General features: G+C 35.5%; 1 protein-coding gene across 1 annotated transcript; it reads right to left on the bottom strand.

Moving 5' to 3' along the window:
• Positions 1 to 1,685: 1,685 nt before the first annotated feature.
• LOC116211906 (cytochrome P450 90B1) lies at positions 1,686 to 7,867 on the bottom strand. Its single transcript, XM_031546446.1, has 8 exons — positions 7,429 to 7,867; positions 7,018 to 7,342; positions 6,767 to 6,919; positions 6,425 to 6,676; positions 6,170 to 6,262; positions 5,845 to 5,923; positions 5,581 to 5,687; positions 1,686 to 2,638 (listed from the first exon to the last, which is right to left on the bottom strand). The coding sequence occupies exons 1-8, from the start codon at positions 7,629 to 7,631 to the stop codon at positions 2,393 to 2,395; spliced, it is 1,458 nt and encodes a 485-aa protein (XP_031402306.1). The 5' UTR covers positions 7,632 to 7,867; the 3' UTR covers positions 1,686 to 2,392.
• Positions 7,868 to 20,929: the final 13,062 nt, after the last annotated feature.

Here is a 20,929-nt window from a genome sequence, read left to right as displayed (position 1 = left end):
GAAATATATAGGATGAGCTGGTTGAGATTCGGTAGTCACCTGAGTGGAGACGTAGGTTCGATGCTGCAAAGAAGGACAAGAGCACAAAGAAACATGACGGAATGGTGAAGCATATTGGTGGTTACATTCCTTTAGCAGAGCATGAGAGAGAATTGGTAACCGAACATCTATTTATTACGTTATATAAATCTTGTAGATTATTTATCTCATAGAGAACTTTGACCATGCAGAAGAAAAAAATTGGGTAGGAATATAAGTGAACTTGGAGTATATGATTATGTCCATAAGCATCGCCATAAGGATGGAACTGATGGTGAATTTGTGGACAATAGGTCCAAAAGATTTCATGTAAGTATTTTGCTGCATTTGGTTATTGATTCTCATAATTTAAGATTGTAATATTACTATGTTTTCCATTTCTAGGCTGATTTTATATCAACCATCATTGAAAAATATGGCTCAGATGTTTCGTCCCTGCCGAGTTTTGACTCGAATGCATGGATTCAGGTTGCTGGATCTCCAACTAAAAGGCGAATATATGGGTTTGGAAGTCGATAAGATCTTAAGTTGGTCATAGGATCCAACGGATCTTATTCGGCTACTTCTAGATGTGAGCAGGATGGATCTTCGTCGCGTGCAATTGTTGATGAGCATGTTAAGGACATCGAGGCAGTTTAAGAACATTGAGGAGCGTATACGACAAGAATTGTGATGGGGAATGGAAGTAGAGATTAAGCCACGTACGAGAGAATAAGTAGAGAAGATCTTAAGTGAGTTACTTAAGTGAGGAGTCCAGCCACATGGAGGAAATTCACCTCCTACACGAGATATGGCTATATATGTGAGTAGTTCATGTCGCGTATCAATAGATATGGATAAATCATCTTGCATATATATGGATGGATTATCTTGGATTGTGACACCTTGTCGGAGACATCACTTTTTTTTTTTGGGGACAATTGGTGTTGAAAAAACATTGTTTTTGTTGTTGGATGACACTTGGTTGAGGCCATCATTTTGTTTGGACAATCCGTGTTGAAAATATTGTTTCTATTATTGGATAATGAAGTCGGAATTTTATTTGTGAAAGGATGGATTATGTGTTTATGTGATGTGGATATGTATTCGAAACAGATCAAAAAGGAGCTGAATTAATTGAATTCAATATGTGTAGAATCAGTCACGGCTTAGTGACATAATGGTCACCCTAATTTACGACTCAGTGAAGGAATTGGCCACTGATGCGTAACAGATTTCTCGCAAAAAATCCGTCTCAAGTTGGTCACAACATCCGTCACAGTTACGTCACTAATCCGTCGCAAAGTTCTGTCACTAGTTTGTCACAAATTGCATCACTAATCAATACTCAATTCGTTGTAATCCCTATACAATATATAAGATTGTCATCATGAAAAGCTATACAAGATGTATATATATGGGTTTCAATCATCCTCTTTTGTATTTTAATTTGAATATAAATCTAATATAAATAAATTAAAGAAATATATAAGTCTTACTGATAATTATTAAATTCAGAATCTCTTAATTCCCATCAAAATCCTATATATATAGCTGTATTAAAACTCATTCCTCCCTCTTTTGCATTTATAGAGAGGACAAAAAAGTCATCCTAAAATGCCCTTAGCAAATTAGAGAAAGGGAATCAAGGGCGGAGAGATATCCTGTTATATTAATTCGTGATCTGTTTATACAAACATAAATTAAGAGACTCACATCCTTAAAACCATATGTTCTTCTCCTCCAATCTCTACTCTTTTTCGTTAAGAATTGTCCAAAATGCACGCGCCTATTGCAAGTTTGAATTTTACACAAATTACACTTTCATGAGAAAAAAAAAAGAAAAAAGAAAAAAGAAAATTGATAGAAAATATACAAATGGGAATGGACTATGGATAGAATTATAGAAATGTGGTCCTACTACACATCAAGTAGCCTAGCACCAGTCCTATCTCTGTTCACTCGTCTTTCTCTTTTCTTCGTGTGAATACATATCGGAAAACTCTATGGTGCGGTCCATGTACCGTTCGGGAGTCTATGATCACTGTCGGATCATTGTGAGACCCACCCAAAACGAGTTGATTCAACGATCATTAAAGACTCCTGAAACGGTACATTTACTGTACCGTGGAATTTCCCGGACAAATGAGCTCAACAGTAAGCCGGCCGTCGGAATAAAAATCCAAAGAACTCAATCCCCAGTTACAACCCAATTCTTTGTATCATCTGCATCTGGTCTCCCTTCCTCTCCCCTTCTCTTGTCTTTTCCCTTAGAAAAACAAAAAACAACCACCAAGAAAAGGGGAGACTTCTGAAGCTGAGAATCGAGGAGTCGGTCATTCGAGAATGTGCCTCACGAATCAAAGGGCGTGGTTCATTGGCTGTGGGAGAACACCCGGATAGGTAAGCCTTTAGGGAAGTCGACGAAAGGGAAGGCGAAGGCCTCGTCAGAGTCGGCCAATTCCCAGCTGAAGTTCAGGACCAAGTGGTGGATAAACACTGCCATCTCCAGCTTCGCCAGCTCCGACCCCGTGCATAACCTGGGTCCTCCCCCGAATGGCATGAAGTAGTTGCCCGTGGAGGGGCCCGTGCCACTTGATGATGATGCACGGCCATTATTCTGTCACATGGTCCAATCGGATAATATACTATAAGAGGAGGCCTAGCATAAGCAGTATCAAACACAAAAATTGGTAATCATATATAACAGAATATTAATCGATAAGCCCACTCCCAAGCATCGAGTGCAGCTTCGCAAATAACTGACTGTTGGTCTTTATCTCTTGGACCTGAGACTACAGGCAACTAACTAAGAGCGGCTGGTTTATCATTTTCTTCCCATTCTTTTCTTCTTGCACGGCGTAATAAAATAAAAACGATAGGTATAGATGATCCACTTTAATATCTTAGCTTACATCTGGACATGAGAAGCACGAGGTGCATTAGATATTTTCCAACCGTTCTAAAGATTCACAAATTTGTCAGCTTTATAATCACATCAAGTGTTACTCTTTCAAGATGATGTTAAATCATGACCAGGCGTTCATTTAGGACAAAAACATCAACATAGGTTTAGCCGTTTGTCATTTTCCATTTATTTTTTACACTAAGTATATAATATTAAGTAAAACAGACCATAAATTTTTATTTGAACTCAAAAGTAAATGAGTTCATGTTTAATTCAAAAACTCGAATTATTTGGTAAAAGAGTTCATTTATTTTGTATTTTTAGGTTTCCTCATCTCATGTTGTTCCTAGTCTTTCCTAGGAGCCATAGTGATATCAAGTACCAAACAACGACCGCCCTACAACAATTGAAAATCTTTAATCCTTTGGTTTTTTCTTTTGTTTGGGTTCAGCAGAAGCACAGCAATGGTTAATAATTTCCGAGCACATCGAATATTCTTCACGCGATCCCCAGTAACTCGTATGTGCTAATAAGAGGGATCTTGGAGTAAAGAACAAATGTTCATAAATCATATGTCCATCCTATCGATGATGGGTCCTGTAAAATGACGTATTCCACGGGCTATCTCTCATACTTCCCTTTCAAAGAGGGACTCTACTAGTTGTTCTACTCTGAACTAGCCAGCCTATACACGATTGTACTACACCACCACCGGTGTCATGTCATTTGAGATCCCAATTTCATTCCATACTGTATTATGTGCAGCATACCTTATTCGGTATCATCAGAAGTCCCCCCCGTTGGGCCAAATTTTACGTCGAATATCAAGCAAGAATCATCAATCATCACTGCCCTCGGGTACCCGATGAATCTGACCCGACCTTTTCCTTTTTGTCTTACTTTTCAAACTGCCTTTTGTTGGGGGGAATTTTTTTTTGGGACCAGCTAATACTATTTAGCCTTTGGGGCAAAAATTTGACCCACCACACAAAAAGCACTGATGCACGTGCACGTGTGAGGCCCACGACCCACATGGGCTTCACCTCTGGCTCTAACCCCACCCACACGCACGAGGCTAATCATTAACCCACTGCTCCTCACTGGGTTCCACCACTCTCTCCTATGGATGTTCGATCAATCGCTCCTATGAGGACTGCTATCAGATACTCCTGACACGTCATTTTCGATGCGGCCCAGTACCAAGCATGCCCTGCAGTAGAGGACAGCCGATCACTCAACCTCCATGCTATTGGAGGATTTTGTTATTCACGGCATTCCAATGAGAAACGACTGGTTGGAGGGGCGGACAGCTAAAGTGGAACCGTGCTAACAAATAAGGGTGGTGGATGGATCTTCCCCTCTGTACGGCCAAGCAAAAAACTGTTTTGTTTTGTTGACGATGACAGTTCCATGTGGCTGAGATGCCTCCCCTCCCTCCCAGCATAGAATTAGCATCAAAATCTAACCTTCCTTCACCCTATTGCACCGAATCTAACGGCTATGATGTAATGTTTTGTGGATCCCCCAACGTTAAGTGGTCCCGTGCGGGCTCCGCCCTTTGCAGTGGCATTATTGATGTACCGCGCACGGATCATATCCTAAGGACAACATCAGGAAACCTTGCCTCGATTTGATCTGACGGGACAGTATCTCCCTCCCGTTATCTCTAGGATGATCCTAACGTTCTAGAACATTTGGGGGTTCAATGGGGAGAAGAGGACCCGAGCATCATCTGAAAATTAGAACTACTGCCAGCATGAGGACCAATTGTGGGCAGGACTCTCGAATGACCATGGCCAAGCAAAAACCTCTTTCACGAGGTTCAGCTAGGTCAAAACCATATCAATCAATTTGTTTGAGGAAGCTGGTCAGTCTGACAAGTATACGTACATTTGTCCAACCATGAAATAAAGTCACTCCTTTCCACGTGATCTCTATTTCTTTACTATTTTTCGATTATAAAAAAGGCACATAACCTAGTCTCACATTAGTTATCAGACAAGGGTGGACCTTCCTTTTCAATTTTCTTATTAGAAAGAGGGAAGTGAACATTGTAAAAGCAATGACAAGAATTCGATCTAAGGTCTTGGGGTCTAGAGAAGAGGACATGGCTCCAAGGTCGAACATTCATCAGTTTCATGGGTTTAAAGAAAAATGTAAGGCCAGATGCAAGAGTTGCTAATAGGGCCATAACGTACTATAGGAAGCTTCTTCGTGTCTTGAGTTTTTGTTATCATGAATATGATAAAAGGTCATAGAAAATCTCACCGTTGAGAATCGAATTAATTAAACATTAGTTTAGCGTACTGGTCAATCAAATTGACTTCTTGAGGAGCCTACCCAGGTTTGGTTGGTAAGAAGCTCTAGTTGAATTATATTTGGGTTTTACCCAAAAAAGAAAAAAAGAAAAAAAGCAAAAAAGAAAGGATATTTGGGTTGTAGAATTAGAGAGAGGAATGGATCATAATGATGGCAAAAGGCTGGCAAAGTTATAAAGGACGCCATGCACACTCCAAAATAAGCCCCTCCCATAAATAATAGAAGCAAAATCATCAATTATTATTATAAATTTAAGAAGAAAAAGAGGAATTATTTTATTTTAAGGGCAAAAAGAGAAGGGAGAAAAATAAAGAAAAAAGTAAAAAAGAACCGACCTGCCATCTCCAAGGATTGAAGTGCTGAGGTTGGTCAAAAAGGTGAGGATCCAAGTGCACGGCTGCAATCACCGGCAGCACTTTCCAACCACATGGAATGTCATACCCTTTTCTCCACAACCCAAAATCAAAAAAAAAAAAAAGGACCATTTCTTTTTTAGCCCCATAAATATTTGAATATTTATTAATAAAACATATATAACCCAAAAAACAATATTTAACTAACAACTACTAATTAAGAAAAAGAAAAGTAAAAATCCTTACCTTGGTATCTGACGTCTTTGAGAGCCTTTCTGTGCAGAAACCTCACCACATTCCCCAGTCTAAGCGTCTCACTGATAACCTTCATAAGAAGGAAACCCCTTAATCAGCTCAAAAAGATCTAAAAAAAATAAATAAATAAATCCACTTTTGGAAACATTCTGATTAAGGTTATTCTACAGTACCTGTTAATATTTAATTAATTGAGGCTCACCCCTAGGGTGTGCAGGTAAAATGGTATCATTGCGATTTAAATTGCTGCTGAGTCACATTTTCATGTTATTACATGTTAATATTTGTTAAGGGCAGGAAGATAGAGAGAGCTTACACATTGAGTGAATTCCATCTTCTTGTAGTCTTCCCAGTTCAACTCTGTTTCCCCTGCCTCCCTCTTTGCTCTGGCAATGTCAAGGTGCTCTTCCTGAAGAATCCCACCAGCAAGTTACAATCAGATAAAAGATTTTTTGTGATCAGACCGACCGGGACAGTTGACTCGGACGTGTGGGAATCTGATAACTAACTTTTTTACCAGGTTCCGAATTGGGTGGTCGATTGGGTCCATAAATATTCATGGCTTACATACCCTTAATTGGTCAATGGCTCTGGGGCAGCCTTCCAGGAAGAAGATTGCTAAAGCTATGGCGACCGAGGAAGTCTCGTGACCGGCGAAGAGCAAGCTCAGGATCAGGTCCAGGATTTGCTCTGTCGAGAGGTTTGAATATTCCAACACCCATCCTAGGAGATCATCATCCTCCACTCTCTCGCCCGCTTCCTTCTTCCTCTCGATCCTCTCCTCCATTTTCCGCTCAATGAATTTGAGGATTGTCGATCGGGACTGCCGGAGACACCAAGAAAAATAACTGAGGCTATTGAATTTCCATAGCTAACTTGACTAAGGGGATTTTCAATGTTATGGTTCTTTTACCCTTAAGGCTTTCCAGTAAGCCGTCCCCGGGAAATTAAGTGGCGGCGAGACGACGCCTTTCATGAAAGTGACGTACTCTTTCTTGAGCTGCTCCGTCTCGGGCTCTCCGGGATCGAGGCTCATGATGTGCTTCGCCATCAGATTGAATGTGAACTGCAAAACGGGAGACAGAGAACTGCCAGTCAACTCATCTGGCAATTCCGGTAAAGTCCAGCCTGATCTTTCGACACAAAAACCGAACATATTTTTACCTTCTTGGCTTCGTCCTGGGCCGAGAACGTGGAGTTGTCCCTCCAGGAGCCGAGAACGAGCAAGGTGTTCTTCTCGACTTCCCTTAGCAAATGAGTCCTGAGCCTCCCATGGCTAAGGAAGTTGAGGGATATGGTTCTCATGTCCCGGTGCATGTCCCCGACCAGCACCAGCATCGACCATTTCCCGAGGATCCCCCCGATGCTCCTCGGATAGCTGCACTCAAACAACCGCCCCTCATTCTGGAGAATAAACCGATTCAATCCCGCATCCGCTGACACGATCGTGGGCTCCCCGAACAAGTTGGACCGGTAAATCTTCCCGAACCTGCAATAAGAAACCGGTAAAGAGTCATTCAACGGATGCCCGGCGGGAAGCTGCACGGGTTATGCGTATCTGATCAACAAAGTCACCTGGCGACATGCTGCTCCATGAAGTGGCCAATGGTGGTGGCAGAGTAGGGCTGGAGATAACCGATGGTCTCGCCGATGAAAGGCCAGCCGGAGAGGCCCGGAGGGAGATTAAGATGGGTCTGCCGCCTGTGGATGAGTACAGAGAAGAGCAACAGAGCTATGACTGAGGGAAGAAGGCAGAGGATTAACTCAGAGTCGGACATTTGAGGACTTTGTTTCCTAAAAACCTTAATTCAAATCTCTGTCTCTCCTTTTCAGAAGTTAGGACATTCTTTTATTTATCTTGGAAAGGATGTTCGGATTTTTCTATGTTTGTTTGTGTACTGATAAAAGTTTAAGGTGGTGGTTGTTGCTGTTCTTCTTCTTCTTCTTCCACCTCTGCTTCTTCTTCACACTTGAAAAGCTGTGTGGGGGGGGGGGGGGGGGGGGGGGGGGGGGGGGGGGGGGCTTCTTGATGAAACCAAACTGAAGCTTTTCAGTGGGAAGCAAAGGCAGGGGAGGAAGGGAGGGGGGTTTGAAGCCAATTGGATTGCGTTAATACTTTATATGCAACCCCCTTCCTTTCCGTTTTCGACCTTAAAGGAGTCCTGCAAATCTGTCACTGCCAAATTATTTAAAAATAATAATAATTAAAGAGTTGGAGTGATGAAATCAAATAAAATAATATCATGAAATATATAATAAACAAAATTAAAGAAAAAGAAAGGAATACAATCATCATGAGATAAATACATGTACCTAATATGGGTCGTGAATAAGATAAATTAATGGTGCACGGAAAATACATGATCTGCGTGAAGTTTGAACCTTTTGATTTCAGATAGAATTCGTGTACTACTATGATTAACTTTCTTTCTTGGTGTATATCTTTCATCCTATATTTGAACTAGCGTGAAATGGAAGAAATGGAATGGGAGGCTCTCCTCTATTTTCCTCCAATCCATCGAGCTGTCAAGATCCGCCTATGTTCCATCAATTTTCACATGGTCATGACCATATGCGAGTTGTGAAACGGGCTATATCTCACATGGTTATGATATGATATGAGCTTATCTTCCTTCAATTTTCATACAACGCCTGCGCTAGTTGACGCTTCACTTAAACCTTTCAGGGTTCATCATTTGACTCACGTGGGCCGTGCTTCGTTCCCAAATCCTTCCTTCCTATATCAGTCTTTAGGTCTGAGAAAGTCTCATATGTATCTAATATTTCATATAGTAACATCATCTACTTGTGCCTCATTGCATTATAACATCAATCTCGCGGGAATTTATCTTAAAACTCCTTCTATATAGAAATAAATGCAGTTTGTCCCCCAAATTATGGGGTGTTTTTGGATTTTTGTCCCCTAACCGTCAAAATATTTGCACGGTGCCCCTCGACCTAAGTGAAATATAAGTAAGGTATCCTCTAACAAGAATTGAAGACTTTTCTTTTTTCTATCCAAATGATCAATTTCGGAAACATCTTTCTTTTGGGAGACCTCCGATTGAGGTGTTCTTGATGTCTTTGGGAGCCTTGTGCTACTACAATTTAGAATTAATGGGAAGTTTGATATAATAAGGGACGACATAAAAAAAAAGCAGTCGCAATTTGATATTGTCACAAAACCAAGAACTTTACTATGCAATAACTCTTAGATCGTTTAATTAATCTATATAGTTCATTTTTCTTTATACATGATTTATTTGATACTAGTCGTGAAATCCATACATTGCATGGAATAGAACATGATCTTACCTAAATTGGAGAATCCAAAACATTTTACAAAAGTTTATAAGTGAAAAAAGGTAAAATGTTAAAAGACTCACCTTCGCGTCTAATGGTAGACATACTAAAATAAACTTGCATATGTGTGAAAAATGAAAAACGCACATCTAATGGTAGTAATATTTTTCAGAACGAGATCAGTCACAGTCTATGTGTGGTATTTATGCTATTTATAATGTATCATATAGATTATAATGTTAATAACACATTATATTTACATCTATATTTATTTAAAAATGTCTAAATTGTTTTTGAAAAATAAATATAAAGCAAGTGATATATTTATGAAAAATATTATTAATTATTTTTTAAAAACAAATATTATCTTACATTATTTGATTCGTTTGAAATTTTCATATAATATTTTCATTTTTAAAAATCATTTTCCATGAAAAGCTGAAAAACCAATATAATAAAAAACCATAAAACTGAGAAAATAATGATCAGTCCCATAAATCTATATTTACAAATTTAAAAATAATCTAAGAATTAACAATTAAATTATTATTTTTGAAGAAAGCTAACAAAGTAGAGGAAATAACGACCAAATCCACAAATTATATATTAAAAATTAAAAATTTTGTTTTAAAATCTCCAAAAATTGAGAAATTTCCATTAAGCAATTTGCGCATTCAGAGGCCAGCTACTTAAAATATTCATACTGTTAAAAATTCAAAAAAATTTGAGAAAATAATGATGGTGCCATAAACCTATATCTATATGTTATAAAAAAAAGTTAAAAATTAGCTAAAAAAGGTTAAAAGAATCCAGATAATATTGATTGGTCACAAAAATCTATATTAATATGTTCTAAAAAAATTAAAGTTAAAAGTTACAATATATGTTTTTTAGAAAAAAACTCACAAACTGAGAAAATAACGTCCATCCCCACAAATCTATACTATATTACATTATATTTAAAGCTTTTAAATTATAAAAATTAAAAATTCTTTTTTTACAGAAAGCTCAAAAAATTGATAATATAACGGCTAGTCTCACAAATCTATATTCATATATTTTAAAAATTAAGAAATTATTTTGATTAAATCAAAAAATTAAATTGAGAAAATTCTCTTTAGTAAACCAGCGTTCCGAGACCATCTGGTTAGGTCCACCACAGCTTTGTTTTATATTATATTATATTATATATATATATATGTATTTTTATCTATAATATTTTTTTGGTAAATATGTTTTTAATTTATGCTTTATCTCTACAAACTCTCTTCCAGACTTTTTCAGTTGAATGTCTTATTAAATTTATGATATGTCTTCTATTTCTGATAATCACTTCATTATCATGTTATTTGTCGTGACACGCTACTTTAGAATCTTATTAGTTGGTAAAATAATTTTCTTATTGGTCTACTATATTATCCCATATAGATTTTCTATCCTTTGTGTATGGTTTAAGATTTTCTATATTTTACCTTTCTATTTTGGTCCCTGAATTTTTGTATATTTTTTGGGACAGTTACAAGGCCGCAGCTTTAATTTTTTATGTTTACCATTTAAGATTCAGTCACTCATTACATAAATAAAGCAGTTCATTTAACTCAACTCAATCATTCACTTGTGCGACATTAAGTTCAAATTATAACTTGCTTCATTTTCATTTGAATATTAACTACATTTACACCATGTCTCATTCTATATGCATATGCCATTCGATTGGAAAACTATGTGGACATGCTATGTGTTTGTTTTTTAAAAATTGTTTAACTCAATTCAACTCAATTCCACTTATCTTCAATTCAACATCATAATCATTACTTTTTTTCATTTTTTTATTTTTTTTAACAATTCAATTCAATTTTTAATATTAAATTCTCTCAACTATTCATTACTTTTTCACAATTCAACAACACAATTATTACCTAATCATTACTTTCTCTCAATTATTTATTACTTTTTCTCATAATTCAACAATACAATCATTACAAACCAATTAAAACCAAAACTCAACTCAACTCAACTCTAAATCCAAACGCACTAAGTCTTAGTCTCTCTTAAGAATTCAACTTGATATGTGCTAGTTGATAACCCAAGTAACGTGAGTGGTATAGTGTTTAAAAATTGGCTCATGAAAGAGGAGACTACAATTTATATTTTGAAGAGTATGATCATGTAGGAAAGACCTAAGTGAAGTTTGTTCGGACTTCATTTGAAGCGAGAAAATTTGAAGTATTTAATGATGAGGTCAATTGATTTTGTTTTCATAAAAAATGTTTATAATACTATATTTTTAAAGTCATTTGATGTTGTATTTACTTAATGCTATAATTTTTATTTCCTTATTTCAATTGTTTCCGCAAGATGCCGGTGATCACTACCAATAGTTAGGCTAGATGTTTGATTTGCAACCTCTTAATATAATGTTACTACGGCCTCACTTGGGCGGTGGTGGCCAACGTTGGATCCGCCACCATCCTCCTTCCAACAACTAGTCTCTCCTTCTCTTTCTCTCCATCTGAACCTTTCCATGTGAGTTGAGAATGGGACATAATTTGTAATTTGGTAATGGTATGGGTGAACCACTGCAAATATATAAACAAAACCCTATCAGCTCAATAATTAAGAGAAAATAATAAATAGGGTTTCAGTTAATGATTTCTTTTCTGAATTTATTAATTTACATCATTTTAATCTTGATTAATCAATTAATTTGCACGAAATAAAGTATTGAGAATTTAATTTTGATATTTGATAAGGTCCAACCTCGCACATCACATGGATATCTAGAAAAATTAATAAAATTTTGTTATTCAATATATATCTAAATATTATTTTATTTTATCGAGAGAAATTATAATTTTGAAGAAGTAAAACATTAATCTCTATTCACACATCAAAATTCTTTTTATTTTTCTAGAATATTTTTATGTTTAATTGCTATTTTTAATGTATAATTAGTTATCATTAATATCACCAACATCAAAATATTAAGGAGGAAATGGAAAATACCCAGCTTTCAATCAGTCAAATGATTTTTTTTCCAAATATGAACGAAATTCTCTAGTATAAAGAAATAAAAATTATCATAATAGTTAATAAAGAGATACCTAGTCTCACAATAAATATCGAATTAGAAACTTCTTGATTATTGGTAGCTGAAGATTATGGAAATTGAGCTACCTTGTCTTCCGCTTTAGTTTTTATATATTATGAATAATTGATTTGAGTTACCTATTAAACACATGCATACTATCTTTTAATTAATGAATGAGAAACACATGATATTTGAATATGTTTTTTAATTCCATAATATGAGGAGTGAACCATAATTAGTAGTTGATTATTATCAAATTCATAGACAATACCGACTATCTACCTAATAGTTAGATTATCAGATTTGATACCATATATTGAAAATACTGGAGGGGTTTTTAGGGACATGAAGAATACAGATAACCTCTTCGGTACGTTTTCACAACCTCGCGGATGTTTAAATGTGACTGTACGAGGATACTCCAAAATAAACAATGGATTTCTTCATAACCCAAGATGCAACAAAATGGTACCAAAACCAACCTTGACTTGCAACCACGTGGGAAATCTGTTGGATTTTATTAAATGGAAATCAGGCAATGATTGATAAGAATTTCTTGGCATTTTAGCAACTGAACTCTAAGTAATAATGAAGAGGAAGAGGGTACTGTAATATCATGAATTTTATCACCATTCTGCCGAGCTGTGAAAGCTGATCGGAAAAGAATTCTATGATCCAAGTAATAAAAATATTTGCACCACACACTTCAATAAATTATTGAAATTCAAAGCAAAATTTTAAGTATTTTTACTTAAAAAACTAAATACATTTAAATTCAATTTATATTAAAATTTGTGTAATTTATTATGAATATATATAATATTATATTTATATGTGCTTTGAAATTTATATAATTTATTTTGAACTCTGTATGATATTTACTTTAATAATTAGTAACTTACTATAAATTGATTCAATTTATTTTAATTATATAGTAAAAATACTTTAAAGTAATTGCACCCCAAAGCTTACCTGATCTTAAACACAATTTTAACTTCTGAAATTTTGAAAAGAAACGAAAGGGAGCTGTTCGGACAATGGGTTTTAGACACTTGGACCTTTCTTAAAAATACAAAGGAAATCACGTAGATTTTAGGGTCAACAATCTCTCTTCCCTGTCCTTATTAGCCGTATAACACCTCTGTCTAGCAAATATTTTGTGCTTCATTTACTTGGTTGAGTAACATCCAATAAAAATAAATATAAATAGTAAACAGAGTCCATAACGGTTTCATATATTGCCGGTTACATGTATTTTGATCAATTTTTATTGATTTAAAGTTTATGAGTAACATTCATTGAATATTTACTCACTTGCAATTGCAGGCCACGAGATTTTAGTACAACGTACAACTTCATGTACCAAATTGATAGTTTACTTATATTTTAATAAGAGGTCTTTTATGTATATAATAAAATTACCATATACTTCAATGTAAGATTTATTTTTCAATTTTTTTGATATGCAAAGTTATTAATGAAACTTATATAATAAATTTCTTCTAAAATTCACTCTTCAGTTTGTACCAATTAAGTATAAATTAATTTTCAAAATTAATATAAATTAAGATAATAATATCATAGAACAATAGAACCTGCGTTTGGAAGTTGGGGCACTTCGCTTGATTAAAAGAGATCGGGTCACAAACTTGTCAGTTTAAAGCAGTGTTATCAGAACCGGACCGGATGATGAACCGGAAGGGGTACGGGGTCATGGGTTTATGGGTCCAACCGGGGGTTCGATGGGTCGGACCGCTCATTTATTTAAAATAAAATAAATATTCATATTATTAAAAAAATTATGATAATTAAGATAAAAGTATGATGATTTTAAAGAAATATAACAATAGTATAAGAAAGTATCTATATTTAATATTTCTTACTTCAAAATAAATATTTTATTTTAATAAGTACTTAAAAGTAGAGTTAAAAGAACAAAAAAGTGGTGGTGGCTTGGTTGGTAGTATGCTAATATGAAAAGTAAGAGGTCATGAGTTCAAATCTTTACACAACCAACCAATTTTTACATTAAATAGGAAACCCATAAAAACCCATAGAACCGGCCGGTTCAAAGCTGCCATTTCGGTTTTTAGGCGAACCGGACCGGACTTGGTGCCGGTTCCCGGTCCGACCGGTCGAACCGGCCGGTCCGGTCCGGTTCTGATAACAATGGTTTAAAGTGCTTTAAGTTATATTGTCATTTCTGCAATGTCTCTCAACAAAAAGTAGAATAACCTAGAATAAAATGGCTCTGTATTTCGAATAAAAAAATCAACTTTATCCAATTCAATTATATCATTCATCAAATTCAAAAATATAATCATTACTGTTTGTCTTTTTCTGTCATTTAATAATAATTTCTTCACATATATATTCTCACCCATCCATATATTTATCAACACTTACAATTATTGCACAAAATAATATTGATTTGAATCACGATCTAACTCGAAAACCAAATGGAAGCTAAAATGTTGTGGCGTACTTTTAATTTGGTCAAAGACATTGATAGGATTGTAAGAAATCAAATTAGTTTTGAGATATCAGGAAATTAATTGGACATAGTGGGCAAACGTGAAGAAGGTTTTAAATGATCCGATCTCAAATGACGTGGTGGGGAAGAACCAATAAGAATTCTTTAATGATTTATGACAATTATTCGAGTGATTAGCATCAAGTTTCTAATTTAATGCAATTTAATTGGTGCTTTCTCACGTCATGTGGCGAGGAAAAATCATCCAATAACTTCTCGTAAACGTGAGGAATAAATTGGATGTACAAAGAAAAAATAGATTGTGGCAATTAATTAGGTAATTGTTGACTGCTGATGTAAAGAAGATAGATTGAAATTTATTAGGAATTAGATGTCTTAAGTATTATGGACAAATTTAATGATTCTATAAATAAGATATGCTTAATTACTTAAAAAAGTACGACATTTGCACTTTTTTCCTAAATATAACCGAACTTTTAGAAAATAGCACAAAAATGCATAACCTTTGCATTTTTTTCTAAATGTAACATGACTTTTAAAAAGTAGCATATAAATGCACAATATTTACACTTTTTCCTAAATATAACACTACTTTTAAATTTAGTTGCGCATTTATTTAGCATAAAATAAATTATTCAGTCAAATTGTAACAAAAATAGGTAACCTGAAGTTAACGGTGACACATAATAGAACATGATTGGACTATAACAGCTAACATGGAGCTAATGGTGCCAAGTGTCACTCATTCAATCATGCTATACCACATTGCATCGTTAACTCCCTCTACTGTTATTTTTACATTTGACAGAACAATTGATGACGTGCTAGAATCGCAGCTCAACCTGAAAGTCGTGCATTTGTGTGCTATTTTTAAAGGTTGTGATATATCAATGTATTTTTTTTCAAAATATAACATGACCTTTGCAGAGTAACATATAAATTTTATATGTTATTTTTTAAAGGTCATGCTATATTTAGGAAAATATATAAATGTCGTACTTTTTTATGTTATTAACCCAATACGAGAAGGTATACAATTTTCTCTTCTAACCCAAGTGTAAGAGCTAGCCATGCTCACTTGTCTTCCTTCTTACCAAAATGTTAACACCTTATTTTTTACAAGCCTCTGTAAAGCAAGTAGTCAAGAGTTGAAATTCCACGCTGAAAAATCAATTATAAAACCAAGGGTTTATGAAACTCCTAGATTAACCATCCTAGCCTATTAACCTAGATTTTTGGTGAAAATATGAGTCTAACCATTTATAAGTTTAATGGAGATCTAATATGATATCAAATAAAGGGGAAACGTGCCCTTATAGGCTCAAAAAACACCAAATCCAATTTCATAGTCAATTCTTAAGGGCGTTTGTTTAAGTACACATGATAAATATAGATAAAGTGTCAAAGTCATAATTAGTTGCCATAATGAGTTTTGAGAGTTAAAATAAATCAATGATTAATGAGTTTACCATCCTATCAATTTTCCAATGATATAGACAACAGACAGAACCATTTGCGACAACTTTTCGTGGCTAAATGTTCTAATATCATGTCTAAAGACTTTTAGCCACGAAAAATTTGTCTCTAAGTACTTGTGAATATTAATGGCGTGGCAACAGGTAATTAACGAACCACAATCAACCAAATAACTTGTGATAACTTGACTCTTTTTATTTTTATTAATTATTTATTAAAATATTAATTGAACCGAACTGTCCCATGTACCAATCAAGCCGGCCAACCCCATACCGAAGCAAGACCATAGGTGGGGAGAATAATTTTTCTTTCTCGCTGGCATCAGGAGTCGAACACTTGGCCTTCGCTGCTAAGTCTGTCTACCTTCATTCCGCAAAATAAAAAGTTTGTCTCCCTTCCACTAAGCTACGATGTCTGTCGCAATAAAAACCGTCTGCCGATAATGACATCAAAATCTCATTTTTAATTTTAATATTTGGTCTTTAATTATTTTTTTCTATTAAATTTTTAATCTTTTTTGAAAGGAAATTAAAAAAAATACAACAATTTTTAAAATTTATATTTTTAACTATTTTTACTTTAAAGTTTTTTAGAAAATAGCCTCATATAATACTGTTTTTACCATATTTTCACTTCCTAACACATTTTTAAAAATTGTCACGATCTAGTACGAATCACGATTTTATTTCCGGATCTAGCACATCATTAAATTCCATCTAAAAACCCTACTAACATCTTATAACGCCGTCAAACTTAACTGACAGTGGGTCATTCTTCTTCTGATCCTCCTCCTCTTCCTCCTCTTTCTTCACGACTCTGCTTCCTAGCTCCTCCAATTCCACCGATTTCCTCCTCTCGCGGCCCTCTCCAACTCCTTTCCTCCGCAAAATTCTCCGCCGCCTCTTCTTCCCTTCTCGCGAGGAGTCTCATTCTCATCCTTTTTCCTTTCCTTCTATTTCTCCACAGCGAAACCCTAGAACAATCGAAGAGCAAATTCATGGGATAAATCCTTTTTAGTTTCTCCGATTGAGGGAGAAGAAGCAGGTTCCGTTTGCAGTTGTTTCTTGTTTGGGTTGGTAAGTTGATGTTTCGAAATTCATTTGTCGGTTGTTTCAGTTTTTTGGTATTACTGCCTTGTGTTGTTTCTCTTGTCTCGACAGTTACAGGGTGGTTTCCTCTTCTTCCACTCAGCTCCACATTTGTAGCAAAACTCATACCCACACCGACATGGTATGAAATTAGCATTAGCTATGGGAAGACGACCTAGCTCCATCCTCTTGTATTAAAGAGAGATGTAGAAACTGCTAAAAGTCTTCCAACACGCAATTCCAATTTAAAATAGAAGGTGGAACAAGCATAAATTTAGAGACAAGTTGGAAGTACGTGACAATCACAAGATATACTAAGCACTAAATCAAAATAATCCATTAGACCTTTCTTCAGAGTAATCCAAAAGACATAGAGGCAGAACTTTCCATATATTTCTAAAACTATCCATTTGAGCTTTCAATTGCAACGATAGTCACTAATTGAAAGAAGAAAAAGACAAATAGCGACAATAAAAATCAAAAAATGAAGGAGCATTTACCAGCAAGAAATGTGGTAACACCCATCAACAATATTCCCAAGAATAAATATCCCAATCAATAATCACAAAAAGAGCAAAAAAGTCAATCATCAACCATGAAAAAGCCTACATAAAAAACTATCAGCTCCAAGCTCAATTCTTCATCTTCTTCTACTTCTTCTCGAATCTTCCAATGTTAGATTGGGGTGTGCCACTACTCTGCTGACTGTCATATTCTTGTCCAGCACTAAATACTTTCAGTTGAGCCCTTGTTTTGGGTCTCCATTGCTATTGCACTTACCCTTGCTGCTTCTGTTGTTGCCTTTGCAAATAAGGATGCTGTTGGTTTTGAGTTGTGGCAGTGAACTGTCCTCCATACTCACCAATATAAGAGATCATCTCTGGTTGATCAAGCATCTAAGGATAACATATACCCACATCATTAAATTGTACAAAGTTGTTCAACCTATATTCAAATAATAATTGACAATTTTTGTATGACTTACACAGACATAAGTATTGCCACTATCTGCAGTAAGGACTCCACAACCTTTCTTAAAAGCAATTTCTTTAGATATTTGTGCCTTGGGAGTTGGTGCAATTTGTTTCCTTTTTACCTGCAAATAGAATTGAATGACTAAAGAGTAAGTAGTGAAAGTTGCATAGATTTCATTAACATAAGATACACCCAACTTGCCTATAACTTTGGTGGTCTAAAATAAAAAACACAACCAGGTCCAACAGAACATTGTTGGCCTTGTGACACCTCGTGCATAAGAGGTTGACTCATGTCTCCTAGTTCAATATTGCTCATTTTTTTAACAAATCCAACATGCAAGAATGCATTCAAGCTTAAACAAATCATAAAATGAACATATTCCACCAATATAACCTAATATTATCGTAAACTTAACTGAGTTGTGAAAGATTCAGGTTGGTTATCATTTTTCTCTTTGCCTCTCCTTTTATGAGTTGTGAAAATTTCAGTTTCGTTGTTTTCTTTCTTGTTGCTTCTTCTTCTTGTAAGTTCTTTTTTACTGGCATCCTTGTTTCGGAATTCTTTGACCTCTCTGGCATTTTTTTCACTTGTGGAGGCAACACTGGTGGATCTTGTACTTTAACCCACAAGTTCTTACCATTTATGGGTTCAAATGGTTACTCATATGCTTTCAAGTACATCTCTTTTTTAAAGTACTCATACACATACTTCTCAGGTTCTTCTTTGTTCCAATAAACAATGCAACCCATAGCATGTAGGCAAGAAATGCCATTAAGGTTCTACCTTCTACAAGTATATGTCATTCTCTTTAAATCAACAACATAACCTTCTCCAAGATCAGCAACTTGAAATTTTGATTCCCCAGCATATACAATGGCGCGACGCCTACTTAGTTCCTTGGCCTTCTCAACTTTTTCTTTTCACCCTTGGGCATAACTCATCAGTAGACCCAATCACCAACTTCCTCTTCTCGGCCATCCTTTTCATCAATCTAGTTCTAATATCTTCCAACATATCTATCAACGGTTTAGCCCTTGCTTGCAAAATGTAGGCATTAAAGCACTCACATATGTTGTTGTGAACAATTTTACATTTATTCCATTCACTAATATAAGCTCTACAAAACTTTTGAGGACCTACCTGCATAAACTGATCACATACCTTCACTGATACTACTATCATCTCTTCCATTATCCTAAAAAATTCGGCCTTAGTTGTGCACATGACTGCTCTCCAGAAAAGGGACTTCAGAGCCACTCCGCCATTTTTTTTTTCCAGTTAGCATAAATATGTCTAGCATAGTTTCTATGTTCTACATGAGGTAGAAGTGCCTTTACTGCCTTCTCAAGCCCCTGCACAATTTAAAAAATAAAAAATGAAAAAAAGAAGAAGAAAGTTAATCACTGAATACATGGTTATATGGGAATTGAACTCAAAGGAACTAGCAATTTATATAGAAATGATTACCTTTTGCTGATCACAGATGATTGTCCATCCATATCCATCCTTAATTCCCAAATATTTCATTAAAAGATCCAAAAACCATTTCCAGAAATTCTCATTCTCTCCTTCCACCACCGCCCATGCAAATGTGAACATTTGATTTTCCCATCCCTACCTACAACAGTTAATAGTTGGCCCCCTAACTTAGATTTTAGAAACAACCATCCAACCCAATAACTGATCTACAGCCTTCTAAAAATCCCTTTCTCAAGCTGTCAAAACATACATAGAACCTCAATTTGGCTGCACCATCAGGACTCCCTCTATCGAGCACAACTTGAAATGTGTTAGTCCTCTTCACTTTCTTCAACTTAGCTATGTAAGAGGGCAACAACTTATAATGCTCTTCTAAGGTCCCTAGAATCTTTTTACGTGCCAGAGATCTAGCTTTGTAACATGTACTCTTAGTAACTGTGATTCCTAATTGCACATTCACCTCTTGCATAAAGTCTGGAATTCCCCAGTTCAGATCAACTCGAAATTTTTCCAAGAAGTGACTTGCTAACCACTTATAGGTTGCTTGGCTATTCTTTGAAGTTCTAGAGCAAACGTGATTCCCTTCAAGTTTCTTCACAGCAAAGCCTTCTTTCTTGAGAATCCAACTGCCATAAATTCTCCATATGCATTCTTTATTCTTGCAAATAGCATCAATCTTCTTATCTCCTATCCTCTTCCAAAGTATTTAAACCCTAGGAAAATGGCACAACCTTGTACGATTTTCTTGAATTGATCAAGGCCCTTAAATATCAAGTTCTTTGAAAACTCGACCTCATTAATGGGCGTGTTGGGATTAAAAGTTATGTACTTTTTCTTCCCCCTTTTCCTTTTCTTATGTCCCTCATCTCCACTATTGTTATGACTGACCACCTCATTGTCTGAATCAAAATAATCACTGAAATATTCAGTATCAGTCAGTCCAATCATCATCATTACCAGCATCAATGTTACATGCTCTCATCATCTTGGCAAGAACCATTTCTTCATTATCTTGTTCACTACCTAAGTCACTCAAGCCATCATCATTAGTTGCACTTCCATCATCATCATGATCTGAACTAGCATGCTGAGAAGGATCATATTCATCCTTATCATCATCGTCATCCTCTGCTCCATCATCTTCTCTATAAATTTCAGCTTTTCTAT

This window comes from Punica granatum, chromosome 6 (assembly GCF_007655135.1).
Source record: "Punica granatum isolate Tunisia-2019 chromosome 6, ASM765513v2, whole genome shotgun sequence".
In the NCBI taxonomy this organism is placed as follows: domain Eukaryota; kingdom Viridiplantae; phylum Streptophyta; class Magnoliopsida; order Myrtales; family Lythraceae; genus Punica; species Punica granatum.
The sequence above is the reverse complement of the archived record's forward strand: the minus strand, read 5'-3'. Positions and strand labels throughout refer to the sequence as shown.